The sequence below is a fragment of the Herpailurus yagouaroundi genome, unplaced genomic scaffold, assembly GCF_014898765.1.
Source record: "Herpailurus yagouaroundi ecotype Mexico unplaced genomic scaffold, PumYag 28, whole genome shotgun sequence".
Classification (NCBI taxonomy): Eukaryota; Metazoa; Chordata; class Mammalia; order Carnivora; family Felidae; genus Herpailurus; species Herpailurus yagouaroundi.
Window position 1 is genome coordinate 36003781 of NW_024412376.1, and position 14035 is coordinate 36017815.

A 14035-nucleotide genomic window follows, 5' to 3' on the forward strand; every position below is an offset into this window, starting at 1 on the left:
GGACTTTAACATATGAATGTGGGGAAGCCCACAGTTCAGCCCATAGCACACAGAAATGGTCATTTAATTGATCTGGCCACAGCTTGGACATTGAGACTTTTAAAACTCCCCAGTGATTTCCAATTTACAGCAACATCAAGATCCACTGCTGTAAGCTTTCTTTGAAGCCACTTCTGCTATAGGAAGTTAAACCAGATGACATACTGTTACAGTGTTTTCTCTACCGTTATGCAAAACCAAGAGTCCAACTAAAAACTGAAACATTCAGCCATCATCTAAATATGCCCGCCTAAGATAATACTTAGGCTTCCTCTTTCTCCTTATAATGAAAAAAAAAAAAAAATTATACGGCTCACTCAGGAGTTTTCTGGAGGCCTTTGGATAACATTCTCTCCATTAGCACCATCTGCAGGATATCCTTTTACTTCAAAATATTAAAAATTACTTGAAATTACCATATTTTACTATTTTGACTTTCGAAAATGGAAATTTCATATTATTTAATCTAATAATAATCTATAGATTATATGTTATATAATATATTACATAGTTTATTATAATCTAATAATAATTATTATTCCTTATTTAAGAACAAATAAAATAACATGGGGTTTGCAGTTCGAGAACAATCTTGTGAAGTACCGAGGGGCCATTATTTTAAGTTTGCAAGGGGGCAACTGAGCTGCAGAGAGGATGAGTCACTTTCACAAGTCTGTGTGGCGATGGGACTGGTATGCAGGTCTGTCCAGAGCCCATCAGTGATTTTTTCAGCCCCATCCCTTAACTTGAAAGGACAAGGCTGAGGCCAAAACCACACAGGCAAGCTAAGGGCTGAGAGGAATCAGTATCCCTGATGAACTCAGGTTCCTCCTCTCCATTGCCCCCTCCTCAAGCCTGGGAGAAAAGGAAAAATTAAAAAAAATTGTTTTTAATTTAAAAAAACAACCAGGAAAACTATAATCAAAGCTTAAAACCCCCTACATTTGAAACCTCCAATTGCTTTCTATGAGCCCAAACTTTTTTTTTTTCCTAAATATACTGTGCAAGGGTTGAGGCCTTTTTCAGATGACCTCATTTGCTGGTTCCAGCCTGCAGCAGGAAAGGATGTACAAGATGCACCGGGGCCATGAGTCCATGCACGTGGAGATGATCTTGATCTTCCTCTGCGCACTGGTCATCGCCCAGATAGTGCTGGTACAGTGGAGACAGAGGCATGGCCGGTCCTACAATGTGAGTTGCCCCAGGGGGACTTCTGGAATCCTGTTCTTCCTGCCACATCCCTCCCTTGAAGGAAATGCTTTGGTTTCAGTCAGTGGTTCTCAACGAGGTGTAGTCTTGCCCCCAGGCGATACTTGGCAACATCTGGAAACATTTTTGATTGTCACGCCTTAGTGGGAAGGGAGAGGAGGATGGGAATTACTTCTGGCTTGTAGTGGGTAGAGGCCACGGAGGCCACTAAACGTGCACAGGACAGCTCTTCGCGATAAAATGTCAATAGTAACAAGACCAAGAATCCCTGGTCTAAGTAAACCAATTTTCCTTTAGCAATAGCAACTTCTGCCAATGCCCTAGGAAAAGGAGGAATTGGAATAGCAGAAACAGAAGATTGAGGCTAACTTTGAGAAATAAACTCTCTTGGCATTGATAATTTGCATATCTATGGGAATGTGTTGATGCCAACATTGCACTGACCTCATCAGTAGAGTTTGATCCCATTTTCATACACTAATCCCACTCGAGCAAAGTCCCCTGGAACTTTGCCATCTCATGGGCTCAGAATCGTAGCTCAGGCCATGTTGGACCTGAGACCTTCCTACTGCAATGTTTAAGAGCAGTGGTTCTCAAATTTTAAGGTGCATCAGAATCACCTGGAGAGGTGAATCGGTTTGTTAATCAGATTTCCTGGTCCCACCCCCAAAGTCCTGGATTGAATAGGGGCCCAAGAATTTGCATGTCTAACAAGTTCTCCGGTGGTGCTGATGCTACTGGTCTGAGACCACATTTGAGAATCAGTCATTTAGATTTGAGTATGTTGCACAGGAAGAAAGTCCTCAATTAACACTACATGGTTCTGGGTCTTGGACTTGTCACTGTATAAGAAGACTTATCTGTGATGTATGAAATGCTGGCTTAGACCAGTATTTTATTGTATTTCATTTTTAACCATCACAAAAATTATTCCCTTTTGAATTCTGCATACTGTTTAAGTTTAGACAATTTGAACATTTTATTTAGAAAGGGACATCCTTTTTTTTTTTTTTTTTTTTTTAAGCAAACACATTTGCTGCCATGCCAGTGCTGTCTTGTCAATTAAAATAAACATCCCCTGGGGCGCCTGGGTGTTTCAGTCAGTTAAATGTCCGACTTTGGCTCAGGTCATGATCTAGAGGTTCAGGAGTTCAAGCCCCTCCTCAGGCTCTCTGTCAGCGCAGAGCCCGCTTCAGATCCTCTGTCCCCGCTCTCTCTGTCCCTCCCCCACTCATTCATTCTCTCTCTCTCTTTCTCTCCCCTCTCTCTCTCAAAAATAAACATTTAAAAAAATTTTTAATAAACATCCTCTATATTGCACTTGAACAAATTGTTTTTAAAAGAAAAAGACTAGAATAAACTTTCATTAGTTATTCACTTATACAAAAGAAAACCTCCATAATATATGTTAACCATGGTTTTCTTATCTGCAAAATGGAAATAACCTAATATACAGAATCTCTGGAGTCCTTAAGTAAGAAGAAACCTGAATTCTTAAGGAAACCATTCATAGCCCTGTTCCATAATTCCTTTATAACTGATAATTATCTCTGGATTAGATATTTTAAAACATGTCCAGTTTCCATGGCAACATAAGTACAGATTTTGCATAGAAAACCCCCTGCCCTTGAAAGGAAATGCCTTATGAGCCACCTGACCTGCATTATACCCCACTACTCCAACACCATTTTTATTTGATGACTTTCGAGGCGGCTTATCCCAAAAAAGACTATGTCCTTGTCTTGTATTTGAAGAAATTGCCCGTTTGTCAACTCTCTGAAGATGTGTATCACCACATCAGTCAATGTGGAGCTCACACAATGGCTCTACCTAGCCACAGATATACCTGCCCATGGATCAGAGGCCACTTGAAGGACTTGTTGCCATTGGAGGTTCTAACCCTTAATGAATCAGGCTACACTGGTCCCAGGCAGACATCCTTGAGCTCAACAACTGTTGGTTAGCTGGAGGGTTCTTCCCAAATTGTTTCTTATTGCTCACTACATAAGCTGTGCTGCCTGGAATAACTTCCAGGCTTGTTACTTTCACTTGCACCCCATCCTTCACCAACAACTGGACTCCCTTAGTCACCCCACTTCTCCCCAAAGTTGCTGTTTCTGTGTTCTTCTATCACACAGGTCCTCTATTTTATGGCTACCAAGAGGGGTTCTGTGGTCCTAAGGATCCCCTTGGAGGTGACCAGATGACTGTGATAGTGGCCTCTCTTTTTTTAATTTTTTTTTTAACATTCATTTTTTGAGAGACAGAGACAGAGTGTGAGTGGGGGAGGGGCAGAGAGAGAGGGAGACACAGAATCCGAAGCAGGCTCCAGGCTCTGAGCTGTCAGCACAGAGCCCAACACAGGGATCAAATTCATGAACTGTGAGATCATGACATGAGCCCAAGTCAGATGCCTAACCGACTAAGCCACTCAGGCACCCCAGTGGCTTCTGTTAGAGTGATCCTGCCTGGCACTTTAACAAAGCCGGGAACCCAAATGAAGATAGCCCACAGTGGTCAAGGACAGATTTTGGTCTCATGGTAGCTCTATTGGGACTCTGCTAGATTAGCTCATAATCACGGTTACCCTCTAGAATATTTCCTACGTCTTTGCCCACTGGTCAATCTATATTATGCATTGTCCCAAAGGAATGGGTGGAGTAGCCCCTTTTCCCTGCATGTCTCTGTTGACAATCTTTGGCTCAAGTTGAGAGCCAGCATGTGAGGCTGATCTTTCCCATACTGCTGCCTCAGATTTGCCCCATACTTTGCATTTCTTCTAAAGAGTTCACTGCCAGAGCCAGTCATCAGAACACAGCCATTTCAGGAACTCGTGGTGAAATCTGTAACCATTGAATTTGGAAATGGTTTCCAGAGCAATAATAGCTGATTCCAGCACTAGTTTCCAGCTTTCTTATTGTACTCTGCATGAACTGTATCAAAAAAACCCTGCACCTGACATACTCTTCAATTTAACATCTTTTGTTTTGAAAGTTTATTTTTATTTATTTTGACAGAGACAGAGAGAATGGGGGAGGGGCAGAGAGAGAGAGGGAGAGTCCCAGGCAGGCCTCTGAGCTGCCAGTGCAGAGCCCGATGTGGGGCTCCAACTCACGAAACTATGAGATCATGACGTGAGCTGAAATCAAGAAGAGTTGGACACTCAACTGACTGAGTCATCCAGGCACCCCTCAATTTAACATCTTTGGGATGGAATTTGATAAGGACATGTTTCCACAAATGTTGAATTGAACAGCCTTATCATCCAGGGAAAACCTAACTTTTACATTGTTTCTCTTGGCATCTAAGATCATGTGACATCTAGCAGAACTACAGAGAGTTTTGAACATATTTATAAGATTCATGAAGTTCTTGCCTCTTTTCTACGAGGGGCCATATAATACAGTTTATTTCTATTATTCAATTTTATAATCTCTATCAGTTTATTAGTAACATTATTATTTATAACATTTTAATTATAATTCCTATAGTAACAGATTTGTATATAAATTACTATATATAAATATTTACATATAAATTAGTTATTATTAAGTTGTGATAAGTGTTTTTTTATACATTATCTAAATTACTCCAGAAGACAATTATTTTTTATCCCCTTTGTGAAATACAGTTCAGAGGAATTAAAAAACTCAGTCAGGGTTATATAACTAACTAGTTGCAGAGTGGAGACTAGAATCCAACCTCACTAGTTTTTTGGGGTTTTTTTTTCATGTCAAGGATAAGCTCCTTAAATATTCTCTGCACCATGCTTTCCTAATCTGCAAAATGGAAACACTGAAGGTGGGAACCTATCTCCAAAGTTACTAGAATTCAAAAACATTTCCCCCTGAGAACTTCTAGCACAGTGACTGATACGTAGTGAGTGTTCAGTACCATGAGTTGAACTCTGAATGCATTCAAAAGATATTGATATAATATATAATAGTTTAAAATTTTCAATCACACACAGTGAAAGCAGTTTATTAATAAAAGAATCCTTTTCTGAACCCTTTTGTAAACCTAAAGCTAATACTCAGCTGTTAATGTGCACTCTCTGTTACAAGATCTCAATGTATTGTTTTTTTCCAAAGCAGTGCACCTGCTTCTCCTGCCACACCCTCTGCTCTGCCATATGCTTTGCCCACACACTGTTCCCCAGGCTGGTTTTGTGAGATGTGTTAATAGCAACCAGAGGCAGGATGGTAAAGGGAAGAGTACCTGCTTAGGAGTTAGTTACAAGAATTCAGCCACGCATTTAACCACAGTGAGCCTCCATTTCCTGATATTTCAAGTGATGGAATTTTTAAAAATAGGAATGAGTTTTGGTTGTAGCTCTGACAGGTAAAAAGCTTGAAAGTCATCACCCCCATCTTACCACAAGAAACACCTAGACAGACTGAACGTCAATAAGTTTTCTCGGATCTATCAGAGAATTAAGGTTAGTGGGAAAACCACCAGCCAAAATCTGGAAAGACGGGGGAATGCAGGGAATCACAGTGGAGATCTCCTGACTGGGAGCAGAAGCTCCAAGAGCCGCACAATGGTTAGAAACACGTAAGGAGTGACTTCAAAGAATTGCTGGAAGTGGAGTTTAGACTAGTGTGAGAGAGAAACTGTTGGCGGCCACAGTCTTAGGGACTTCCTCATAGTATTTTAGGTTTCCAGCTCCAGGAACGCCACCAGATTCCCATGGTGTAGTGCCAAGGGGGAAAACAAACAAACAAACAAACAAACAACAACAACAAAAAAAAACCTTTGTGCTTCTGGCCGAGGGAGGGGAAAAGTAATCATTCTGAACTAGACCCACAGTGTTCTCCATCACAGAGACACAGCAATGGAAATCAGAGCCTTCTCCAGTATGGGGGAAGAGAAATTACCCACTCCAGCCCCCTCTAGCCTTCCTGTCTCATCCAAAGGAAAAACTAAAAGTTTAAAGACACTTGTAAAGATCGTGGCACAGAGACAGAGGCCCACAAAAGCACTGAGACTTAATCACAGAATAGAATACCTGCACTGTCCGCCTGCCTTACCACCACATCGCAGGTGTCCAGTATAACAGTGGATTATAGCTGAAAGAGCTGCAAGCCTCAGAGGCTATACAAGAAGGAGTTTTGATGGAAGCTCAAAGACAGAGAGAGAGAGAAACAAGTATACTAGTGGAAATCCAAGCCTCTGATACCTACAGCAAACATTAATCACAGCCCAACCCCCAGGCAAATTAACACAAAAGATTTATTTATCTCAGTTCTTTTACCCCACACATTATGTTTGCCTTTCAACCAAAATTTAAAAGTCATGCTAAAAGGAGAATGAAACAGTCTGAAGAGACAAAGCAAGCATCAGAACCGGACCCAGACATTGCAGTGATTTGGGAATCATCACACTAGGAATTTAAAGTAACTATGGTTAAGATGCTAAGAGCTCTAATGGAAAAAGTAGGTAACATGCAAGAACAGATAAGTGATGCAAGCAAAGAGGTGGAAAGTCCATGAAAAAAATAAATTCTTAAAGTAAAAAGAAAACTGAAACAGAAATGAAAAATGCCTTCAGTAGGCTTATCAATAAAGTACATGTGGTTGAGAAAAGAATCAGTGAGCTTGAAGATAATATTATTGAATATAATAATAATATTCAATAATTCAATATTCAATAAAATTCAATAATATTATTGAAATGCAAAGAGAAAAAAAGAATTTAAAAAAACAAGAATATTCAAGAACCATAGAACAATTTCAAAAAACATAATATACACATATTGGAATACCAAAATGAAGAAAGAAATAAAGCTGCTGAAGAAATATTTGAAGGGCTAACGGTCAAGAATTTTTGTTTAATTAATGACAAACACCAAACCACAGACCTAAGACACTCAGAGAAGAAGCAGAACAAATACCAAGAAATCTATACCTGGACATATCAAATTCATACTGCAGAAAGACAAAGGGAAAATTCAAAAACAGCCAGAGGGAGAAAAACACCCTACCTACTGAGGAACAAGAATTTCATCAGATTCTTCTTCTTAAACCATATATGCAAGAAAAGAATAGAGTGAAATATTTAAAGCATTCAAAGAAAAATCCACCAATCTAGAATTCTAAATCCAGAGAAATTATCCTTCAAAAGTGAAAGTGAAATACTTTCTCTCTCAAACAAAAAGATTAGGGAATTCATCACCAGGAGACATGACCTACAAGAAATGTTAAAAGAAGTTCTTCAGAAAGAAGGAAAATTGTATAGGTCAGAAACTCAAGTCTACATAGATAATGGAAGAGTGTCAGAGAAGGAGTAAATGAAGATAAAATAAATCCTTTTCTTTCTGATTCTTAACCTAATAGATAACTCTTCATTCAAAGCAGTAATAGTAACAATCTACAGTTGACCCTTGAACAACAGGAGGGTTAGGGATGCTGCCCACCCCCCCCACCCCCCCCACACACACAGTTGAAAACCTGCATATAACTTTTGACTTTCCAAGACCATAACTACTAATAGCCTACTATTGACCAGAAGCCTTACCAAAAACATAAAAAAATGAAAAAATATATAATTAATATACTAATAGAGTAGAGAAAATAGAATCATAAAATTCTCACTTAAAGCCAAAGAGTCTAAAAAAGGAAGAAGGCAGAGAGGAAAAGAAACAAACACTATGCAACAGAGAAGTTACAAATGTGGTAGATATTAATCCAACTATATCAGTAATCAAATATGAATGGTCTAAATACACCAATTAAAAGACAGAGATTGTCACCATGAATAAAAAACAAAACAAAACAAAAAACAAGACGCAATTATATGTTGTTGACAAAAAACTCCACTTATAAGAATAAAGATGTAATTATCAGGGAGAAAAAGAGGCATTACATAATGACAAAAGATTCAGTTATTTAAATTTTTTTTTGATGTTTATTTTTGAGAGAGAGGAAGAGAGCGCAAGTGGAGGAGGGGCAGAGAGAGGGGGACAGAATCTTAAGCAGGCTCTAGGCTCTGAGCTGTGAGCACAGAGCCCAACATGGAGCTCGAACTCACAAACAATGACATCATGACCTGAGCCAAAGTCGGAGGCTCAGCCGACTGAGCCACCCATGCGCCCCAAGATTCAGTTATTTAAAAGGACATAACAACTCTTTTTTTTTTTTTTTTTTTTTTTTTTTTTTAGAGAGAGTATAAGTAGGGGAGGGGCAGAGAGAGAATCTTAAGGAGGCTTCACACCCATAGTGGAGCCTGACTTGGGCTCAATGTGGGGCTTAATCTCACAAGCATGAGTTCATGACCATGAGATCATGCCCTGAGCCAAAATTGGGACTCTGATGCTAACTGACTGAGCCACCGAGACCCCCCCCAAAAGGACATAACGATTCTTAACGTGTATATGCCTAACAGGAAGCATCAACATATACAAGGCAAAAACTGATTGAACTACAAGGAGAAATGGACAAATCCATTGTTTAGTTAGAGATTTCAACACCCTCCTTCAGTAGTTGATAGATCAAGAAAGCAGAATATTAGTAAGGATAGAGTTGACCTGAACAGCACCATTCATCAACCTGCACTAATTGATGTTTATAGAATACATCTAACAACAGAAGAGTGCACATTCTTCTTAGGCTCACATAGATCATTCTCCAACATAGACCACATTCAGGGCCTAAAACACACCAAAAATTTTTTTAAAAAATTGAAATTATACAAAGTATGCTCTCAGACCACAAAAATTAAATTAGAAATCCATAACAGAAAGATAGTTGAACAAAATCCCAAAATATTTAGAGATTAAATAGCACATGAGTCAAAGAGAAGTACTTAAGAGAAACTAAAAAATTAGTTGAACTAAGTGAAAATGAAAATACAACATATCAAAATTTGCGGGATGCAGGAAAGGCAATGCTTAGAGGGAAATTTTATAGCATTGAATGCATATATTAGAAAAGAAGAAAGATCTAAAATCAGTAAATTAAGCACCTACTTTAGGAAACTAGGGAAAGGAGTAATTTAAATTTACAGCAATCAGAGGAAAAGTAATTTTAAAAATTAGGGCAGAAAGCAATTAAATTAAAAAACAGTAAATCAATAGAGAAACTCAGTGAAACCAAAAACTGAGAAACTTTTTTGAAAAAGATCAGTAAAGTTTATAAAGCTCTAGCCAGCTAACCAAAAAAATAAGAGGACACAAATTCCTATATCAGAAAAGAAAGAGGGGACATCATTATTGATCCTATGGACATAAAAAGAAAATAGGAATATTATGTCCACAAATCTGGATAACCATAATGAAATAGACTAATTCTTTGAAAGACACAAACTATATCAAAACTCAAAAAAGGAGAAATAAATAACCTGAATAGGCCTATTTCTATTTTTTATTCAGATATAATTGATATGTAACACTGCATTAATTTTAGGTGTACAATATAATGATTTGATTTATGCATATGATGTGAAATTATTACCACAGTGAGTTTAGTTAACATCCATCATCACCACACATGGTTATAATTTTGCGTGTGTGATGAGAACTTTCAAGATTTTCTGTCTTAGCAACTTTCAAATATACAACACATTATTGTTAACTATAGTGACCATAATGTATATTACATCCCCAAGACTTCTTTATCTTATAACTAGAAGTTTGGAAGTTTGTACCCTTTGACTAGCTTTACCCATTTAAGTTACCCCATATATCCTGCCTCTGGCCTATATCTATTTTTTAATTCAGCCAATAATTAATATCTTTCTACCAAAGAAAGCTCCAAGCCCAGATGGTTTCACTGATGAAATCAGCATCTGAAGAATCAGATGCTACATACCTTTGGAAATCAGAGGAATCTGTAAGATTAAGGCAATAGACACTGTAAATGAGCACTGTACCTAGTTGGTAAAACTGTCCTATGGGAGTGCAGGTTAACAATTCTGATATTGCTCTGTATGTTACTGGGATGGAACAATTAAGTACATAGATGGCAGAAGGTGGGAGCCAGTTTACTTATTTATTTACACCCTGAGGGTATTATATATTATATATAAAATAGCATTATTTTCACTTTATTTCATTTTTTTAAGTTTTTATTTATTTTTTAGAGGGTGAAAGAGAGAGAGAGCACAGGGGAGGGGCAGAGAGAAAGGGAGACAGAGAGCATCACAAGCAGGGTCCATACTGTCAGTGCAGAACCCGATGTGGGGCTCAACCCCCCATGAACCTTGAGATCATGGCCTGAGCCGAAGTCGGATGCTTAACCAGCTGAGCCACCCAGGCGCCCCTATTTTCACATTATTGCATGCATATTTTGGATCATGTGCTTCAGAGGTGAGGGCACTAATCCAAAAGCTCAAGATATTTTCAGAGTACAGCTTTTAACAAATATGTCTATATTCTGAAGTGATCATTTAATCTTAGATTCTGTTCCGTGGTCTGTAGGAGCTGTGGACATCAGAGCGGCTTATTATAAATACCTAAAGCAAAGGAGCCATGTTATTTAGAAAACAAAGTCTGAAAATATAACATCACCTGCTCCAAGGTGATGTCAAAAAGTGAAGAGAGAAAATAGACAGAAAGTGGAAAATTCTTATTTTGTTCGGACTACTACTAAATACCTGGGTGTTCCCAAATAGTCATATGGTTAGTAAAATATAGACAGAGCATCTGGATATTTGAATTTTTCTCTTTTCAACTGATGCTGTTGATATGTTGTAGACATGGCAGAGCTTCAAAACGAAATTATTTCCAAACGCTTTTAACAGCATTTTTAAACAGAATTTAATTAAAAAAATAAAATTTCATTCAACACCGGCCTCTCCACCTTCTTTGATATATCCCTATTTCTCATATCTGAAGGAAATGGGGGGAAGGTGCCAAAAAAGATTCCTTTTACCTCCCTTCAAATCAAGAGAAGGCCTGATGACTACATACAAAGAATTTGGGTTTCAGGCACACTGTTAACTTGCCTCAACACACAGGCAAATAATTTGCTACAGATTGAAACATTGCTCTATTTAAATCAACTTCCTGCCTATTAATAGCCGTGAAACACTAGAACATATTACTGTACCAGTAAAGCCTTAGGCCCGCTCAGATCTTTTTAAAGTGAGGCAACACACAAATACATGCATAGTCACATACATACCTAACACTGCATGGCACAATCTCCTTTAAGAATTCAAAGAGCAAAATCAACAGTCTGAATTGATTTGGAACTAGAAATAAGGACCAAGTGAATTTCTAATAGCCCTCCACATGCCAAAGTTCCCAACGTTTACTTGTTTATATCCATACTTCCCTTCACTGCCTGTGTGCTAATCATAGCAACAGTACTTCCTGGAGTCCTTTATTTACATGGGAATTTCCTGCTGACCTCTGGCATCTCCCTGCTCCTGCTCCACCTCCACCTATACAAACACACACAGACACATGTACAAATGGCTGCAAACACTTTGGGATTTGCAGTGCAAAGGAAATGAGCATCACATAACTTCCTCCCTCCCTCCCACCTCCTTCTCCCTCTCTCCCTCTCTCATGTTGTGTGATCCATTCATCATTCTGTATAATTAGGCAAATAAAAAGATACCTTTGTTTTGACTTGATTTGCTGTTCTTTTCAGGTTCCTTATGTGCATAGATACAAGAAAAAAACATGGTACCTTTGTGCAGCATGTGATTCGTCAGGAAATTCCTTCTGCCACGATGTGTGGGTGGGGAGAACGTTTGGTGATGTGATACAGATGCACAGGCTGCCCTTCGCCAGCAATGCAGATGTGTTTTATATGCACATGCCCAGATGGTGACCCCTCTGGCATTATTAATGTGTCCCAGCTGCCAGGCCTCCTCTCGCATGCATACACCTCGATTTCACATATTTCGTGTGTTTATTTATGAGGCACCAAATTCCTACATTTCATATGTGGCAGTTGCTATTAAAAATGAGAAGTTTTAACTGCTCTGGAAATTGATAACCTTTTAAATTGATATGAAATGTGGCCCTCATTTCAAAATGACTCCTCATAGAATTAATTGAATTCATAATGCAAATTTCTGACCTTTCCCCTTACATGTTGAGAAAATATGGCATTGGGTATACACTTAGTTAAGAAATCAAATATTTTCATACCTGATATGTTATAATGTTCTTTTGCTTTCCCTTTGTTTCTGACCTCTAAGGCCTATTTTTAAGAAGTGGGATGTCTGTACATTTGACATTGCTATGCACTGCTAATTAAACCCAGGCATCAAGTAAGAGAAATTTGGGATCATCTAGAAATGGGTTGTACTTTTATAGCTCCACAATGAGACCTAGTATTATAAAAATATAATCCAATCATTGCTCCAAAATATTATAGATTGTAATAACTCCATGGATTTGAGGAAATGGATTAGTCTTGTCAATTTTAGCTTATGATCTAAAGTATAAAAATAGGAGCATGGCAGTTTTGCTGAATTAAAATGAACTGACTCTTACTATTACAAAAAATTTCAGTATTTTTATGGGGAAATGTAAAGATGAATCAAATTGTTCAAACAGAAAGATGAAAAATGCAAAAGATCGATGATCAGGTTTTGCAAGATGAAGTTCATGTCTGTTTCCTTTTTTTTTTTTTTCATGTTTATTTATTTACTTTGAGAGAAAGCATGTGTGTGCACAAGCAGGGAAGGGGCAGAGAGAGAGAGGGAAAGAGAGGATCTGAAGCAGGCCCAATGATGTCAACACAGAGCCTGACGTGGGGCTTGATTCCACGAACTGTGAGATCATGACCTGAGCCCATTTCAAGAGTCAGGTGCTCAACCGACTGAGCCACCCAGGTGCCCTTTTTGTTTCCTTTTTTAATATCAGAGATAATGAACTAAAAAAGTCAGAAAACATATCACTTATCATAGATTGCTATCTCCAAAATCAGCTATGGGAAATAAATGACCAAAATTCTGGTGTGATTTTCTTTTAAGGGGCTGTACACCTTTATTAGCAATAGCAGAGGGTCAGAGTTGCTAATGCTGAGTGCTAAAGTAGACACAAATGGAGTCTTAACTACCTACTATGTGGTCTCTGGTCCTCAGGAACAGTATTCTACTTCCTTAAGTAAAGCTGTTTGTCCTGTTTGGATATATATTTATCTTGATTTCATAAATAAAGGTGCTAACTCACATATTAGCTATAACCACACTCACAAGGTAGGATGGAAAATTAAAGCAATTAAAAGCATACCCTTGAGATAACGTGGGTTCAGTTCCAGACCACCACAATAAAGCAAGTATCACAATAAAGAGAGTCGAATGAACTTTTTGGTGTTCCAGTGCAAATCACAGTTACATTCACAGTATACAGTAGTCTATTAAGTGTGTAATCACCTCATGTCTAAAAAACAATGTACTTACCTTAATTAGAAAATATTGCTAAAAAAAAATACTAACCATCACCTGAGCTTTCAGTGAATTGCAATCACGGATCACAGATCACTGTAGCAAATATAATAATAATGAAAAGGCTTGAAATATTGCCAGGATTACCAAAATATGACACAGAGACACAAAGTGAGCAAATGCTGTTGGAAAAATGGCGTGATGGGTGCGCTGGACATAGGTTGCCACAGACGTTCAATTTGTAAAAACATGGTATCCGCGAAGCTCAATGAATCAAGGCACGTTTGTATCTGACTAATTTAGGCAAGAGTAAAGAATACTCTTCCCTGACTCTGTGCTGACAGCATGGAGCTTGCCTGGGATTCTCTCTCCCTATCTCTCTGCCCCTCCCCCACTGCGCACCCATACACTCTCTTCCTCAAAATTAAATAAACTTAAAAAA

The 14035-nt window shown here is 38.3% G+C and overlaps 1 protein-coding gene across 3 annotated transcripts in view; it reads left to right on the forward strand.

The window, feature by feature from the left end:
* The window catches only part of RNF175 (ring finger protein 175), a 47637-nt gene that overhangs the window by 11893 nt on the left and 21709 nt on the right, over positions 1-14035 (forward strand). For 2 of the 3 annotated variants that reach the window (XM_040472008.1, XM_040472000.1), the window contains exon 3: positions 1089-1230. In XM_040472008.1, the coding sequence (XP_040327942.1) occupies positions 1089-1230 (142 nt within the window). Of the gene's footprint in view, positions 1-1047; positions 1231-14035 lie in introns of all 3 variants that reach the window. The other variant, XM_040472018.1, reaches the window with a different exon arrangement.